At 44.8% G+C, this 15506-nt stretch overlaps 1 protein-coding gene across 2 annotated transcripts in view; it reads left to right on the top strand.

Annotated features, from left to right (window-relative positions):
• Nucleotides 1-12926: 12926 nt before the first annotated feature.
• Nucleotides 12927-15506, top strand: part of zmat4a (zinc finger, matrin-type 4a) — a 42431-nt gene continuing 39851 nt past the window's right edge. For both annotated transcript variants that reach the window (XM_029830225.1, XM_029830224.1), the window contains exon 1: nucleotides 12927-13064. In XM_029830225.1, coding sequence (XP_029686085.1) covers nucleotides 12984-13064 — 81 coding nt within the window. In that variant the 5' untranslated portion in view covers nucleotides 12927-12983. The remainder of the gene's footprint in view (nucleotides 13065-15506) is intronic.

The raw sequence follows: 15506 nt of genomic DNA, 5'->3' as shown, positions 1-15506 counted from the left end.
TGATGGTTCTCCTGGTTCAACTGTGGCTTCAGGACAGTTCAGGTGGCACTGATTCCAAATGTCCAACCATGAGATTAAAACCAAACGGATGAGGTTACTTCAGTTAGCACGCTAACCTTGAGTCTGATAGCTCGGCCTTTGTGAATCACCTCTGTTCTGCATTTTCTGTGGTCATACTGGCCTCCACCCAGACTGTGACTGTTTCCAGTTAGTTTTTTCCACAACATTAGTTGTCTAATGGTTTCTATGTTACACAGATCACTGATTCACCAGCGCGACTCCCTCATATTCTGAATTCAGTTTTTTAGCACTGTATGTTAAAGCGTTTCGTAGGTTTCAGGTCCAGTGTAAACCGGCTTGCAGAATCAACCCAGATGTGTTTTTGGCTCTTCTACTGACTCTGAGTTCCACAGCAAAGCATTCATGTCTCTGGCTTGTCTGCAGGAAGCAGGATGAGTCGGCACATCGTGTTAGAGGCCTCGTTTCCCTGGAATTCCAGGACTGCAGTCAAACTGGCAGATTGGTCGCATCAGTCTTTAACCGCATGCTGCCTGAGCGACTGCTCACACATTCAGATTGTGAAGGTAACGGCATTTGAAATGGGGGGATAAAACAGAGAAAGAATTGTTTCCTTTTTCACACAGGAGGGGCAGGGGCAGAGGATGGGGGTGGGGGGCAGGATGGCCTACACATGTGGCAGCACATGTTTTGGAATAATGGCCATTAGTTTTAAGAGGATGATGTCACCGCAGGTTCGTGTTTCCAGTAACTATATTCCTGCAGTCCTGGATGGAATCCCTGAAACAGACTCCTGCAATGAAGGATTTCTGTCCCGGTGGAGGGGTGGGAATACTGGTGACAGAATACTGGATTGTTCTGGAAGAGCACAAGAAGAAACCACATCTCTGCCATTGTGGTCCTTCATCAGAAGGAAGACAAAGTGCTTTACTCTTACTCAGACCTCTTGTTGACTTTCTGACCCGCAGCCTCTTGAGGAAAACAGCCTGCTGGCCTTCCGTCACTATTGTCTGGCCACGAGTTGTAAAAACAGGGAGCGAAAATTTGGCTTTTATGATGAGCGATGAAAGAAAATGAGCAGCGAAGGTGGGCGAGGCTCCACCATCACCGTCAAGGAGCTTTTAAATAATTTCAGAGACACAATGATAAGTTGATGCTTTTAAAGGTAGGGATGCGCTGAGAAGGAAACAGACATATATTTTTATAGGCTGGTTCAAACTACATTTTCTTCATGTTTATGCAACTAATCAAGACAAATGTAATCTGTCCAAAAACCCGTTTGTTTGAAACATTTTTCCTCAAGTCATTAATCCATATGACATCATTCCCTTTGATACTCCTAATTATGAGGATTTAAAACTATTCCGCAAATAAAACTGTGGGCGAACTGTGTCGGCAAACACGAAGCAGATTTACAACCAAATCTTCTTGTGTATCAGACACAGCTGAACAAAGAGTTCACAATCAGCCAAATCCACCACAGGAACCTCTTAAACGTGTTGCTCCAGACTTCAGAAAACGTGTTGCTCCAGACTTCAGAGAAACAGGGGATTTCATGAGCCGGTAGGCTAGTTAACATGTGCGTAGGTATGAGCAGGCGGTAGGACCTGCTGACCCTTCACAGCCTCACCTTTGAAATATGCTTCATCCTTTACATCTAAGAGATCCACTCTGTTCAGATGTTCTCACTGAAGTTCTCACACCACCACCTCCTTTGAGACAAATAAATGATCACAGTTGGCCCTACAGCTGTTCTGACTGAAGAGCATTCGCATGATGGAGGACCTCCTTTATCTGACCTTCACCAAGAGGACAGTGAGAAGATCTGATCTATTTAAACAAAAAACCTGGTTCTAATTTAGGAGCTTCACCTGAGTCCAAGATGATGTTTCAACCATTCGGCCCTCTTTTATCTTCCCAGATGATAGTGAGTGATCTTCAGCCACAAACTTGACAGACTGTTTATGGTAAATGAGACAAAAAGATTAATCTGAAGTTATTTCTTCACTTTCTTGTGAATCAAAAGAAATAAAACTTTCTCCTCTCTGAGTAGGTCCTGGTTGGCAGGAGGCAGTTAGAGTGGGGGTTCATTCATGTGTTGCTACATTTAGGAATGGCATCAGTCACATCTGGAATTAATTTATTACAAATCAATTTAACTGAAAAGAGCACTATATTATGCATAATTTGAGCTGGAAAGAAAGTTTTATTTCTGAAACAGATTCAAATCTCAGGCAGAGCAAACCGAAAGCCAAGAGCCCAAAAACAGAGGGCCGAGAAAAAAACAGAAGCTGAGAGGATGAACATGAGAAATCATCAACGATGTAATGGGTCTTCACCTGCATTTGCAGATTTCTGGAGTTTTAGAATGATCAACTGTGAAAGCAGCTGTTTTCTGTCATTCTCCCCTACACCCCCAACACCCCACCTTTACATCCCCGACTCCCCACCTTTACATCCCCAACACCCCACCTTTACATCCCCGACTCCCCACCTTTACATCCCCGACCCATCCCACCTTTACAATCCACCGCGACTCCCCACCTTTACTTTCCACTTTTCCCCCACTGGAAAATGGAGCATGAAGCATCAATGAAGGTGCGTCGTTGCTGCTGATAACAGCTTTGTTCAATCATGTTCCTGATACATCACATTAAGGGGTATTTTTCTTGGTTCCCCCCCAGGGAGGGCTTTGATTTGTGTCGACCTGCTCATTATCTTCATAATATATTTATCCAAGCCGACAGCTTTATGGAATTTTCCATCTGACACTAATGCAATGCAGATTTACTTTTCCTGGCACAGTATCTTGGAAAACGTTAAAGGTAAAAGTGGCTTTTGAAAGAATCAACACATTTCTGAGCTGTAATTATCAAAGTTGTCATTCCTCAAGTAACAGCAGAAGAAGAGAAATGGTGGGAAAAGGAAATTCTGAACTCTCTACATTATGGACTTTTCATTTTATGTTGTGTTTATGTCACCTCCTGACGCTCTACCAGAACAACTGGCCGTCTGACCACACTGACTGGGGTTGGGAGGACAGGAGAACGCTAAGTGAATCGCCATCCACTGTGCACACGGACCACAACTTTTAAACACAGGAAACACAATAAATAAAAGAGAAGAACAGGAAAATGTGTAATTGTTTTAAGTCCCTGTTCATTGTTAAAGCAGAAAGATGTAGGAAAACTGATCAAATATCACAAATGTTCTGCTCCTCAAACATTTTTCACTTGAAATGCTGACAGTTGACGCTGACAACGCATCGGCGATAACCCAAAACTCCAGCGTGTACGTGAAGCTTTGCAGTTGCCTGGTGTTGAAATTTAAGGAAATAGTAAATGTAAAATTCCATCTTTGATACACTGTTTCAGCAGCTTCTGTCCCTGGTTGAGTGTGGATCTTCCACACAGAGCAATGATTAACTGATGAATCTGCATTGATCTGAAGGTCAGACAACAATTTTTTTTAATTAAGGTAAAAAATAGTGGACAAAGAGAGTCATAAAAGAACACAACACATGAGACCCAAGAGAGTGAACAGCCAAGGGCCCCTGATGGACCTTAGATGGAGCTGAGGGGTTGAGAACACCCGCTGATCCAGGGCAGCACCACCCAAACATGGATTTAGAGAACAGACCTGGTAGAACCCTGGACATGGACCATGCAGGGTTTGTTGGCACAGAACCCAACTTGATTCTTGGGTAAAGACCACCTAGCTCAGATCTTCAAACCTCTCCATTGTACTTTATCTTACAGAACTGAAGTGAGTTAAGCCTCCAGTGGGCCCCTGCAGGGGAGATTTATGCTAATGCTAAATCTTTTTTACATTAGTAAAGTTAACGTCCAGGCTATCACCATGAATGCTGCTCAGATTCTCACCGTTTGCTCACCTCCACTTTCTGCCAAAGCTCATGAAAAAGAACCCGAGGCTGGTTGGCACCTCTCTGACGGGCCTCTCAAGTCCGGGCACGGTGTTCGACAGCAGCTTGTTCACAACACGTCTGAAGATTTGTGCCTTTGTGTTTGCTCCGATTAAACCAACTTGAAACCACAAGTGGTTGAGAAAACCACTCCTGAAGTGATAGATGGTCTGATGTTCCAGGAGGAGGATTTTTCCAGCTCTCTGTTTACATAGTGCACCTCAGAGGGGAAAAACACCACAGGACCAACAGTTCACGTGCGTGGGCGCTCACACACATTCACTTGAATTCTATTAAGCCATTGACAAATTATGACTAATTCAGATTCTATGTTGAGGATATTTGTGTTTCATGTGCGATCTTCTCCTGACAGCACCTCGCCTTTTGTCTTTTCAGCATTATCAGTTCATCCTGGATCTCAGATCTATAAAGAGCTCTGTTTCTTTTCACATTTCACAGGGGCTTGATGCTACTTGCAGACTCTTAATAGCTGCAAACATTCAAGTATAGAGAATTTAAGGAAACATCAGGGAAGTTTGGGTAAACGTCATTTTTTTCTAGATCAGCTATCTTGCAAATCTTAGCACCAGTGAGTCCGACCAGAGACAATGGTGTAAGGACACCCCCGCCCTGCAGAATGGTTTAGTCCCAACAGGCTAAGACATTCAGTCTTGTTATTTATTTTCGTGGGTTGCATTTTTGGACTGGTAAAAATCTGAAAATAGTCTAAAATAAGCCCAAATCTGAGACCACCTGTACTGCAGCCTACCAGAGAGGGCAACAGAGAGGTTTTTAGCGTCAGTGTTGATGATTCACAACATCTTTCTTTACTCTAATGCAAATAACCAAACCTGAACACAGATACAGAGGAGCCATTTGTCTTCATTTGTGCTGTTCAACAAATGTGGAGCTTTCGGAAACATGAAGTTTTTCGACTCCGCCCTGTTTAGTGATGATGTGTCGGACGACAGCGCTGACAGACGCACGGCCTGGATCGCTCCAGAATGAAGAGAAAATAAAGGAGATGTTGACAAATAAGCATTCTGGCACCAAAGTGAAAGAGGATCTGAGGAGGTTGGATGGAGGGATGCATTCCCTCTAAACTCTGTTCTGCTTTGAATTCCAACCTCATTCCAGGATGTTTAGACGTTTGTGAACGTTTTTGTTTTTCCCCGAACATGACCAGGAGCTTACATGGTGAACTTGGAATCAAATGTATCTGTCAAAACATAACCCACAGTCCAGGACCTAATCATAAGAACCAAATGCTAACTTTAGGTTTGGTTGTTCCAGTGCAGACCATTTTAACCATATTGAGTTTTGGTTGGTTTTCTTGTGGTGTCACAGCAGCCGTGTCGCTGAGGTGGGTCCAGGCCTAAATATCGCATTTAATGGTCTTCTTCAGGTCTAAAAGTAAACAAACATTTTCATTTATGACAAAATCGCCTACTGTGTGCTTTGAAATGTGATCTAAAATGTTAAAGCAACGTCCCCCTGGCATGTTGTAGGCAAGCTAACTTTAGCATTAGCCAAGAGGCTCACTACCTCCAGCAAAGCTACAGAATCCTCCAACCAAATAAAAGGTCAACGAGTGTTAAATTAGAAAGGAAATTGACCACAAACAATAAAATGAGGCTGAAGATCAGGTCAGATTGACAGTATTAGACATCCTCTGAAAAAATGGCTGCTGGCGTTTAAAAACGCTTACAAGAAAAGAGCCGTGACACACCTGTGAAAGGGAGCTCAGACGTTCTTGTGTTTTTGTGCACCTTAGAGCCAGATTACAGCTTCACCCACAGGAAGGTCACCTTTGGACACTCCACCTTGATTTATACGTGGTTTTGTCACCCTGATGAGCATGTTTGCACCGGCGGAGGCCTCCGAATCATAAACTGTCACTTATCTTCCCAACAACACCCCGCCTCAGAAATGTTCCTGCTTTGATGTAGACTGACGTAAAGAGAGGAAACCCCCTTGAAAAAAGACAAAATGCCGTTCCGACCTTGAAGGCGGACATAAATCTTAATTATGAGAAACACAGAGTTGGACTGAAGAGGTGTGGGTGGTGTAAGGACATGTTTTTTTTATGTGGAAAAACAGATTTGTGCCTTGTAATCATAACTCAAACATTTACTTTCAGCTATGGAACATAGCATCTATGCAAATTTTTTAATTAACAGAAGACAGCAGATTTTGTTAAAGCAGATTCAGACACTGTTAAAGGAAACACCTGCAACAAAAGAAAAGGTGCATGTTTATGCAAAAAAAAGCTGGAATGAATGAATGAATCAATCAATCAATCAATCAATCAATCAATCAATCAATCAATCAATCAATCAATCAATCAATATATATATATAGCATCTGTTACAATCAGAATTGTTTCTAGGCGCTTTACAGAATCCCAGGGCCTGACCCCCAACAACCAACAGTGGCAAGGAAAAACTTCCCTTAAACAGGAAGAAACCTTGATCAGGACCAGGCTCATGTAGGGGGATCATTCTGCTGATGGGGGCTGGGTAGAGAGCGAGGAGAAGGGGGAGGACAGATAGAGGAGAGAATAGGCAGAGATCATGGAAATACATTAATGATAACAAAGTGCTGGTATTGAAATTGAGCGGGTCAGCGGTCAGCATATAGCTATGAATTTGGTGATACCTGTAGATGGATACAGAGAGGAGAGGAGAGGAGAGGAGAGGAGAGGAGAGGAGAGGAGAGGAGAGGAGAGGAGAGGAGAGGAGAGGAGAGGAAGCCGCAAATGGGTGACAGAGGCCTGTTAGGTGATCATGTTTCTGGACCCCGCCAGCCTCAGCCTATAGCCGAGAGATCTTAAGACAATTAAGAGATCTTTAACCAAGCTGATGCTCTGGTATTTTGGTTGAAGCTGTGCTAGCCTGTGCTGTCACTTCTGGAAATAGTCATTTTAGGAATGAAAGTTAGTTGTGGAGCAATAGAGGAGAAAATTTATAGCCAGCCAGCTAGCTAGCTTAGCACAAAAGTAAAAATGTGGAAGTACTGTGAACAGAGTTCTGTTAGAGCTGTTTGTGGAATGTGGAACTGTGAAACATGGATGAGTTGATGTTGAGAACAACACAGTCCAGCCGATGTTGCCTTATCATGTCTATCAAGTATAGAACTCACAGGCCAGATGTCACCATGTGGTGTTTAGGATTAATTATTTCACTATTTTATTTTTACTTTTACATTTACAAAAAAACCCCAATAAATGTGTTTTTATAAAATAGGAACCAGTAAAATCTCTGAATGCTGTATTATTTCTGAGGGGTTTTAATCAGAACAGGAAATCGTTGGAATTGATCTGCGGCGCCATCTAGCGGCGGATCACACCTCAGAACGTTTGACGATTTTCCCTAATTTAGCTACATCCAAGTGCGTTTTCACAAAAATTCACAGAGAATGATTATTGGAATTAAATACACCAATATCAAAACAAAAAGGTTTAGATTCAAAAACGCTCAAATTCCCTGGAACACTTTTCTCCTCTGTTGAGAATGTTTTGGGCCTTGGCTGTAGTCAAGTCAGCAGTCTGCTTGACCCGGTCCAGGAGAAGTTGAGCTGAGATACTGCTCATATATACAAGTTTCTGTGATTAACTCCACGCACGCTTCCTGCCAAGAACAACCCAGCAGGATCGAGCACCGTGTTCTCCACGTTTGTTCTGGTGGAATGTGCTTCCTGAGTGGAAGCAGCCCTCAGCGCCCGTCTGTGGTTGCTGGAACAGTCAGTGGTGGTTTTGGGATGAAATGCAATCAAATTAGGTGTGGAGGAGTAAATGCTGAGTCCTCCCCCCTCCAGACTCCTCTTTTCGTTCCCTTCATCACAGACATTTTTCAGATTGTTGAACTTCATTTTTGGACAACTTCAAAGCCACTTGGCTCCCAGAAGTTTTAGGTGTGTGCCTGCAGATGCTTTAAAAAAATGCAGTAAATGTTCTATTTACGGTTTGAAATCCACAGCGGTTTCCATGTCTCTGTGACTTGAATGTGATCACAGATACGTTTAGAACTCATTTTAATGTTGCTGGATCGTATGGAAGAAGGATAGTTCCACCTTGGGGACACAAGAGAGCTGTTAGTTATGATATTTTAGACTTTTTTTTTCATTCAGACTCATCTGAGAGATTTTTTCATATAAATAATGTTTTATTTACTCCTTCATGAAGATGTTTTAAATTCAATCACGCTGTTTATATGCTTATTTTAGTGCAAATACACTGTTGCAATCCTGAGACGTTAAATTAATGCAAATTAATCGTAAATTATGCCCCAAGTTAGAGGCGAGTGTGAACACTGATCTGTTATATCACCAGAATACCCGAAGATGGCGGTGTTGCCTCACACCCAGGCCAGACTCGTTCAGGATCTCACAATTAAAAACAGAAAGGCCTTCATTTTGTCAAAGTTAGTCCCAAAGGACGTCGTCGCATGTGAAAGTGGGCGGAGCCTCGCGTCCACGTGACAAAGTGATTGATGGCATGTTTAACTGTATTGATCAGTTGGAGTGGTTCCTATTACATCCACCAGCCTGGGTGATCCTGTACCAACAAGGTGAGCCATTAATTAGCAGCTGTTAGCTCACTGCTAGCTGGTGGAATCTGAAGCTGTGCTGCTTCTCCTAGGATGAACTGCTGCATTAATTAGATGTGTGATGCCAGAAATAATACATAAAATCGCTCATTAAATGAGTGTCATCAATGGTCATTGAATTTCTGGTAGCTAACAGAACCGATTCCTCGACCAATACATCACTAACGTTCCGAGACATTCCTGCTGTTCTGGGCCTTGTTGCGCTAGAACCCTCATCAGTGGCTCTGAAGGGCCGAGGATGAGCGGAGAATAACCAGCAATCCCGTCATGTCAGCGCCGATTTACTATGTCCGTCTACAGCAGCTCCATCACCACGGTGGGGGGGGGGGGGGGGGCGGGGGGGGGCTGTGTGGACCTGCTGGTCTGGGACAGTGAATCCTGTGATGGACAGCAACAAAACTGCACAAACAAAACCAATGAGCAGGGGAATGGAGGCCAATCAGTTTGATACATCACTCCAGGCCGTGGTCGCCGTCTTCAGCTCAACTGATGCGTTTGTCCTCACGGAGATTTAATTTATCAAATGAGTGGAATGTTTTTCAGCTGGGAGAAGAATTTTATCAGATTCTGCCTCTTCCCCGAGGAACTTTCCTATTCACGTCCCAGTTTTTCGAAATAATTCTTCACATCTAAATTTGGACTCCAGGTTCAGCCCCAGTTTAGAGCCGTAAGAGGTTTTCAGCCACACGATTGTCAAATGTTTTTCTCCTGGTTTGTCCTACCATGATTGAACGCACCATCCCAAACACACCATGATGTCAAAGGCCTTTGTTTTTGGATGTTAAGTTGCCCCTCCCCGCATCGCCCCACCCTACATCACCTGGCCCCTCCCTGTGTCACCCCTCCCTGTGTTGCCCCACCCAGTGTCACCCCATCCTGTGTTGCCCTGCTCAGCAGGGTACGCTGAACTCATGTCAGGGCATCTCCAACAGTCACATCAGCAGATGTGGGGTTTCTGGCAGCAATATGCAGGGACAGAATTTCCTTCAAGGCTTTGGTTTCATCTACAGAACCTACAGAACCCATTAGCAGACGTGAACCATGACTGACCATCCCATTAATTTTGGACGATACAGATGTTCTCCTGGATGACCGCCGAGCTGTTCAGAGGCTGATTCGCTGCTCCCAATTTCACAGGGCCTCAACCACTTTTCCCCTGCGGTCGGAACTCAGCCGAGTTTCCATTGATCTGACCCGTTGGCTGCTGAAAACCTCTAGCTCAGAAAGGTCCATCAGGGCCGACCACCCTGACAGCAATCGTTTCAGGAGCAAATGAAGTGAGAAATATTTGTCATGAAGGCATAAATCACAAAGGAAGTGACCTGCAGCAGCTGCAGGAGGAGGAAGGTTTGCAGCCAACAGGAAGTGGGCTGAAGTGGGCCACGTTCTCATGTAATGTGATGCGTGACGCGTGGTTCTGTGGCGTAAAGATGAAGCTACGCGCTATATGCAAATAAATATATGTTGCATGGAATGTGCATGTGTGGACACGCACATGGTTCTTTCATGAGTGCGTATTCAAGTAGGATTATATGCAAACCTACACGTTTCATTAGAGTTCCTCAGAACCACCTTTTCTATCCCAGTTTCATCCATCAAACCAGGAAACATGAATACAAGTTAACTGATGTTTCAGCCCATTTATGCCCTCACGTGACCTAAGGTTTTACCCTAACTCGACACTTTTACACTCTAACGGGTCCAGAGGACCAAAGTCCACAGAAGCAGGAGAAGCTTCAGGACCGTTTGGACTGGTTACAGTGGGACGCATGTCAGCAGTCAGCATGTCTGTGCTCCCGTGCGCACATTCACGCTCATTTCCATACAAACACTATTTACACGCCTTCAGCGAGGCCCAGGAATCATTTTAAACAGCCGTGACACGTCCGCACGAGCAGAAACGTCTCTGAAATGGAAATCCTGTTAAATAAAACAGGGATTCATCCGAGTGAACCTTCCATTCATCGCAGCACAGACGCTGGTGAAACAAGAGGATTAATGACAGGAACAGGAGTTAACGGTTGCTGCCGATGAAGACGAGCCCGTTGGCTGTCACAGCGGGGTGCCACTGCCTCGCTGGAGCCTGTCAGCCATCACATGGCAGGCACAGCCACGGAGAGGAGGACAACACGCCAACATCTGGGCCTGTGCTCCGCAGGCTTCTAATCATGCCTGGGTCGCCTTCTCTGTTAGCGCTTGTTTCTGACCGTAAACCCTGAGGGTCACATCTCTGACGACATCATCAGCCTTCCCTCAACACTCCTCTACCTCCAGCAAACTGATTTTCTCATCAACCCTCCAAGCCCCTCAGACTCGCCACCATCCTATAATTGCAGCACATGCGAGCAATCGTCTGGTGCGTAATTTCAATCAAACCCACGTTGGAGTGCCTGAGTGCGACCAGACATCTCCGCACGCTTACCAGCAGCTCTGTGCCGAATATAAATCAAAGAGCTGCATTATTGAAGAGCCAAGCGAGGGAGGATACAATCAAATTCACTAGTCAACTGTGACAGTCAACTCACAGAATTTAAAGGAGGGGAAAATGCTAAAGCTGCCTTATATTTGACCCGAACGGTCCAGAACTCTTTCATATGGACTCAAGAACAAAACAGCCTCAACAACAACCTGAAGCTGCTGTTTCCTCTAAAGCTTCAGGTAAGAAAGTTGTCATGTCTGTGGAGGCAGTAATAAAACACCCAGAGGTGGCGTGTGATGAAATATTTATTGTGTCATCTGCTCTGTAATGCAATACTGCAGCATGCGCCATTATCCTGTACGCAGCAACATCTCATATCTGAGATATTGACGGAACCACCTTTTCTCTTCACGCACAGCCTTCCTGTTCACTTCCTGTTTCGTTATACGGGGAGACTACCGCGCGAAAGCTAATGCTAATAGCTAATTTGGTCATGTTGCTGCAGGCGCCTCCTGGCAACTGGATGTGGAACAAGTCAGAACTCCTTCCTGTCTAGACTGAGTCTATAACCTAACTCTGATCACCAATGATGCCATTGAAGGTTATTCACGGTTTGTTTGCGTTGTTGCTTTAGTGCTCAGATACAGCGTCCTCCAGACGTTAGCGAACATTAACTTCTTCACTCCGCTCTGTCTTTCTGCCATCCGTCCATCCGTCAGTCTGTCTGCTCCATCACTGAAGTCCTATTTCACCTGTCAAGATGCATCGCTCACAGATAGAGGACATTTATTTCTCGTGATATTCACGATAAATACGGTCCAATGTTTCCTCTTATTGCCTCAAATATTTAAAATATCAAAAAGCTTCTTGTGTCCTTTGAAAGTATCAAATCTGTTGCTGACTTTCCCGCCTAGTCTCAGTGTTACCCTCACTGACTGAGTGGTTGCTAGGGGTTACAGGAAATGACCGATAGGATCCCGGCGAGGGTGACGGCCTTGAACCAGGCCAGCCCGGCAGCTTTGTAATGCCTCATTGCAGCCGCCTGCTGCCTTCAGAAGAACGTCACCTCCTTCAGGCTCCAGCTCAGGAGAAATGTCTTATTCCTCTGGGAGGCTGGTGAAAATGGTATTTCATTACCAGAGGGGGGAGCACCCACGTCCCCACAACCTTTAGGAGTGACCCATATTCTGCTCATGCTCCATCAGATATGTGGGCAGCGAGGATTCGAGGTTTTAGGAAATTGTCTACAAGAGGAAGCCTTTGATGTTCAACCCCTCCTCCATCTCGTAGACAGGGAATCTCTTCCACTGGGTAAAGAAAAGAGTCCAACCTGGGTTAGAGCTTCTCACAGCTCCATTTCCTACCCGTGAGTTTGGTGTTTTGCTCACATGGAGTAGTTGACCCCATTCATGGCACTGACCCCTCATGGTTGTTGATGTTTTAACAGCGCCACCGTCTGGACCTGAGCCCCCCCCCCCCCCCCCCCCAACTGAATTCTGACCCAATATAGTGACCTAGTTAATAGAACCTAAGCAGAAACATTCAAGCAGAGTTACTGAGATCATTTTTAATTTAAAAATTACATTTGCCTAAAAGCCATATTGAAAAATCGTGTTTTGCATTTTTTTTACACTCTTCATTTTTCATAGCCCAGAAGGTATTTTCATTTCATTAACTAAGATTTTTTTTACTCATATATGTTTTTTCTTATTTTATCTGATATCTTATCAGTCTACATGTTTAATCAATAATATCAGATTCTATATCACCAAATTTAGACTAGAAATTACATTTATTCCATAAATCCTGAGCTCGCTCTCGCGTGTGCGTGCGCGCGTTTGGGTTCTGGTGCAGGACACCAGCTAACGCGGGTGAATGAACGCGCGCCGCGCGGCCAATGGTAGCGCGGCGGGGCGGAGCGCGGCGGCGCGTCGTACTACCGCGCGGCAGAAGCGCCGCCAGCAGCAGACGCGCCTCCCGCTCTGCGCCGTCACCAGTCAGCAGCCTCCTCCGTTTCATGGATTATACAGTATCCCTCCAACATCAGCTGGCGGTGTTCCCGACGCACGTCTATCAGGGCTACAGCGTGGAGTTACAGGTACTTTCATCCCGCCTGTGGCTTCTGCGGCTGCCGCGTCTCTCTGCTGAGGAGGAGCGTGCGCGCCTGCGTTGTCTGACTTTATGTTGACGATTCTTTGTTGGAAAATCATAGTTGTCGTGTTGCATACTGATGCTTGTCCTCGATGAAATCACTGTTGTTGTTGCTGCGGTCAACTGGGGGGGCTGTTCCCCAATACCGTGCGAAGGTGTCGATACACGATGTCGGGGTTGAAGTTCAGTATTCACAGAGAGAATTCCATCATCCTCCTCAGCATGACGATGGAGTGTAAACAGAACACCTGTCCGGCAGCAGGACGCTTCCGCCAAGGTGACATTAGAGGTGAAACAAGCAAAGCAAGAAAATAAAGACACAGAAGCCGAGCTCAGAAAATCACAGACTTTAGTCACGAAGTTGCAACTTTATTGGTATATGTTCAGGAAACTCCCAGGGAAAACTGCCTTTCTCTTCTTTTTGATGCATCAACACCACAAAAAGAGAATCTAATGTAAAAACTGTGTGGTACGGGGTCTTTTTCGTTCAGATCTCTTTTATATCAATGTCCCAGTTTATTGTCCTTATATTTTGGGGGAAATTTTGTTTTTGATCTTTTACTTTTTCCTGACGGTACAACGTTTTGACCGTTTCCTCTGACTCTGGCCCAGCCAGCAGCAGCTCTTTTCTCTGCTCTTTTATCCGAATTTACTGAGTAAATTCGCTGTTTGCTTTTGACTCGTTGGTCATGGCACCACCTTCAAATATGTCAAATAGTCAATTGCCTGGGTGACCATCAATAGAAACTGTAATTTTTAATTTTCAGAAAAGCAGCAGATCTTTTCTGTGCGCGATCCGTGCGCGATATTCCAGTTTAAAAGCTCTCGTCCTCTCTGCCCGGGTTTTGCAGGAGAGCGTGCAGATCACCTCTCGACCAGCAGGGGTCTCCGTCTTAGCACGTCTGGAGCTTCTTCACCAAAACAACAACCATTTCCAAACAAACTCATCATATCTTAAACATTTCCGGTGGCTCTTCCAGCCCCTCAAGCCAGCTTCTATTTTGAGCCTCAAGTGGGAGAAAGCAACATTTATTTTCCTCCATCTGCCTTCTGAGCGTCTGTGACAGCTATAAATATCAGAGTTTGCAGCTTTCACGTCATCAATAATTGTTTGATGTTATTACCTTCTGTTGCCTTTGTGCAGAAGTTTGGAGCTCTTCCATCCACATTATTCAGATCTTGGAGAGGAACTTTATAAATAGACCATTCACACACCTTCGCATTGATTAAGTTTGTATAATAATACTTTACAGTCTGATTTGGACATCATTTTTTTAATCCTGCAGATTAGAGGAGATGATTCAATGCCCTTCCTGCTGGTGTTTCAGTGCCCAACAAGGACAGACCACAAACTTCTTTCTTCTCCATTAGCTGGAGATTAGATTATCTCTGTGGTCCAGCAGAACCAGGTTCCAGCACTAGGGAGTGAAGATGTTTCTCTCACATGGATTTCACAGTGCTTCTCCTTTGGTTGGGTTGAAAAATGGGTGGATAAAGATGATGAGGAAGCTGGATGTGAGTGAGCTGTTCTGTGGGTGTTGACACATCTAGAGCAGATGTTCTGAAAGGTGTCGACTGTTCGTGACCCTCATTCTCTCAGGAAAAAACAGAATGAAGTTCTGAATTAACTTAACAGCCTGATGATTAGAGTTTAAACTCTGATGGAATCTGATGAAATCTATGTTTTGCCTTGTAAACTCTTCTAAAACTCAGACTTGCCCAACATTTTGGATCGAATGCACCCATCAGATCCGTGTGGGCCGGACTTCTCAGCAGTTTAGCTTTAGCTGCTTCAACAGGTCTGCGCTGTAATTCTTTGCTGGCATCAGATTATTTGTCTTTGTTGCTCTGACTAAATCAAATATGTCTCATTAGGCCGACCACAATTTTATTGTCATGCAGACTCAACATTTGCCCTAAATGGCTGTGCTGGCAGAACACCAGCCTGACCAAATCACTGAAGAGCAGACAGGCTTCCCAGAGCACCAGCTAACGGTTCCACATCTGTAGACGCAGGTCACGAACACAACACACAACACATGAGGCAGTGTTCTGACTTCCTGTGGCCTAGAAATTATACAGTGGCAGATAGACAAAGCCGGGTCAGAACACAGAAGCCTGGGAGAGTCAGGAAGAGTCTGGGAGTAGGCAGGAAGAGTCAAGAAGAGTCTGGGAGCAGGCACAAAGAGTGGGGAAGGGTCTGGGAGCAGGCAGGAAAAGTCTGGGAGCAGACAGGAAGAGTCAGGAAGAGTCTGGGAGTAGGCAGGAAGAGTCAGGAATCAGTAAGAAAGAGTCTTTGAGCAGTCTGGAAGTCAGGAATAGTCTGATAGCAGTAAGGAAGAGTTTGGAAGAGTTGGTTCTGAGAGAATTTTGAGATGATATTTTTTAA

The sequence above is a fragment of the Takifugu rubripes genome, chromosome 21 (genome assembly GCF_901000725.2).
Source record: "Takifugu rubripes chromosome 21, fTakRub1.2, whole genome shotgun sequence".
NCBI classification, from domain to species: Eukaryota; Metazoa; Chordata; class Actinopteri; order Tetraodontiformes; family Tetraodontidae; genus Takifugu; species Takifugu rubripes.
The sequence above is the reverse complement of the archived record's forward strand: the minus strand, read 5'-3'. Positions and strand labels throughout refer to the sequence as shown.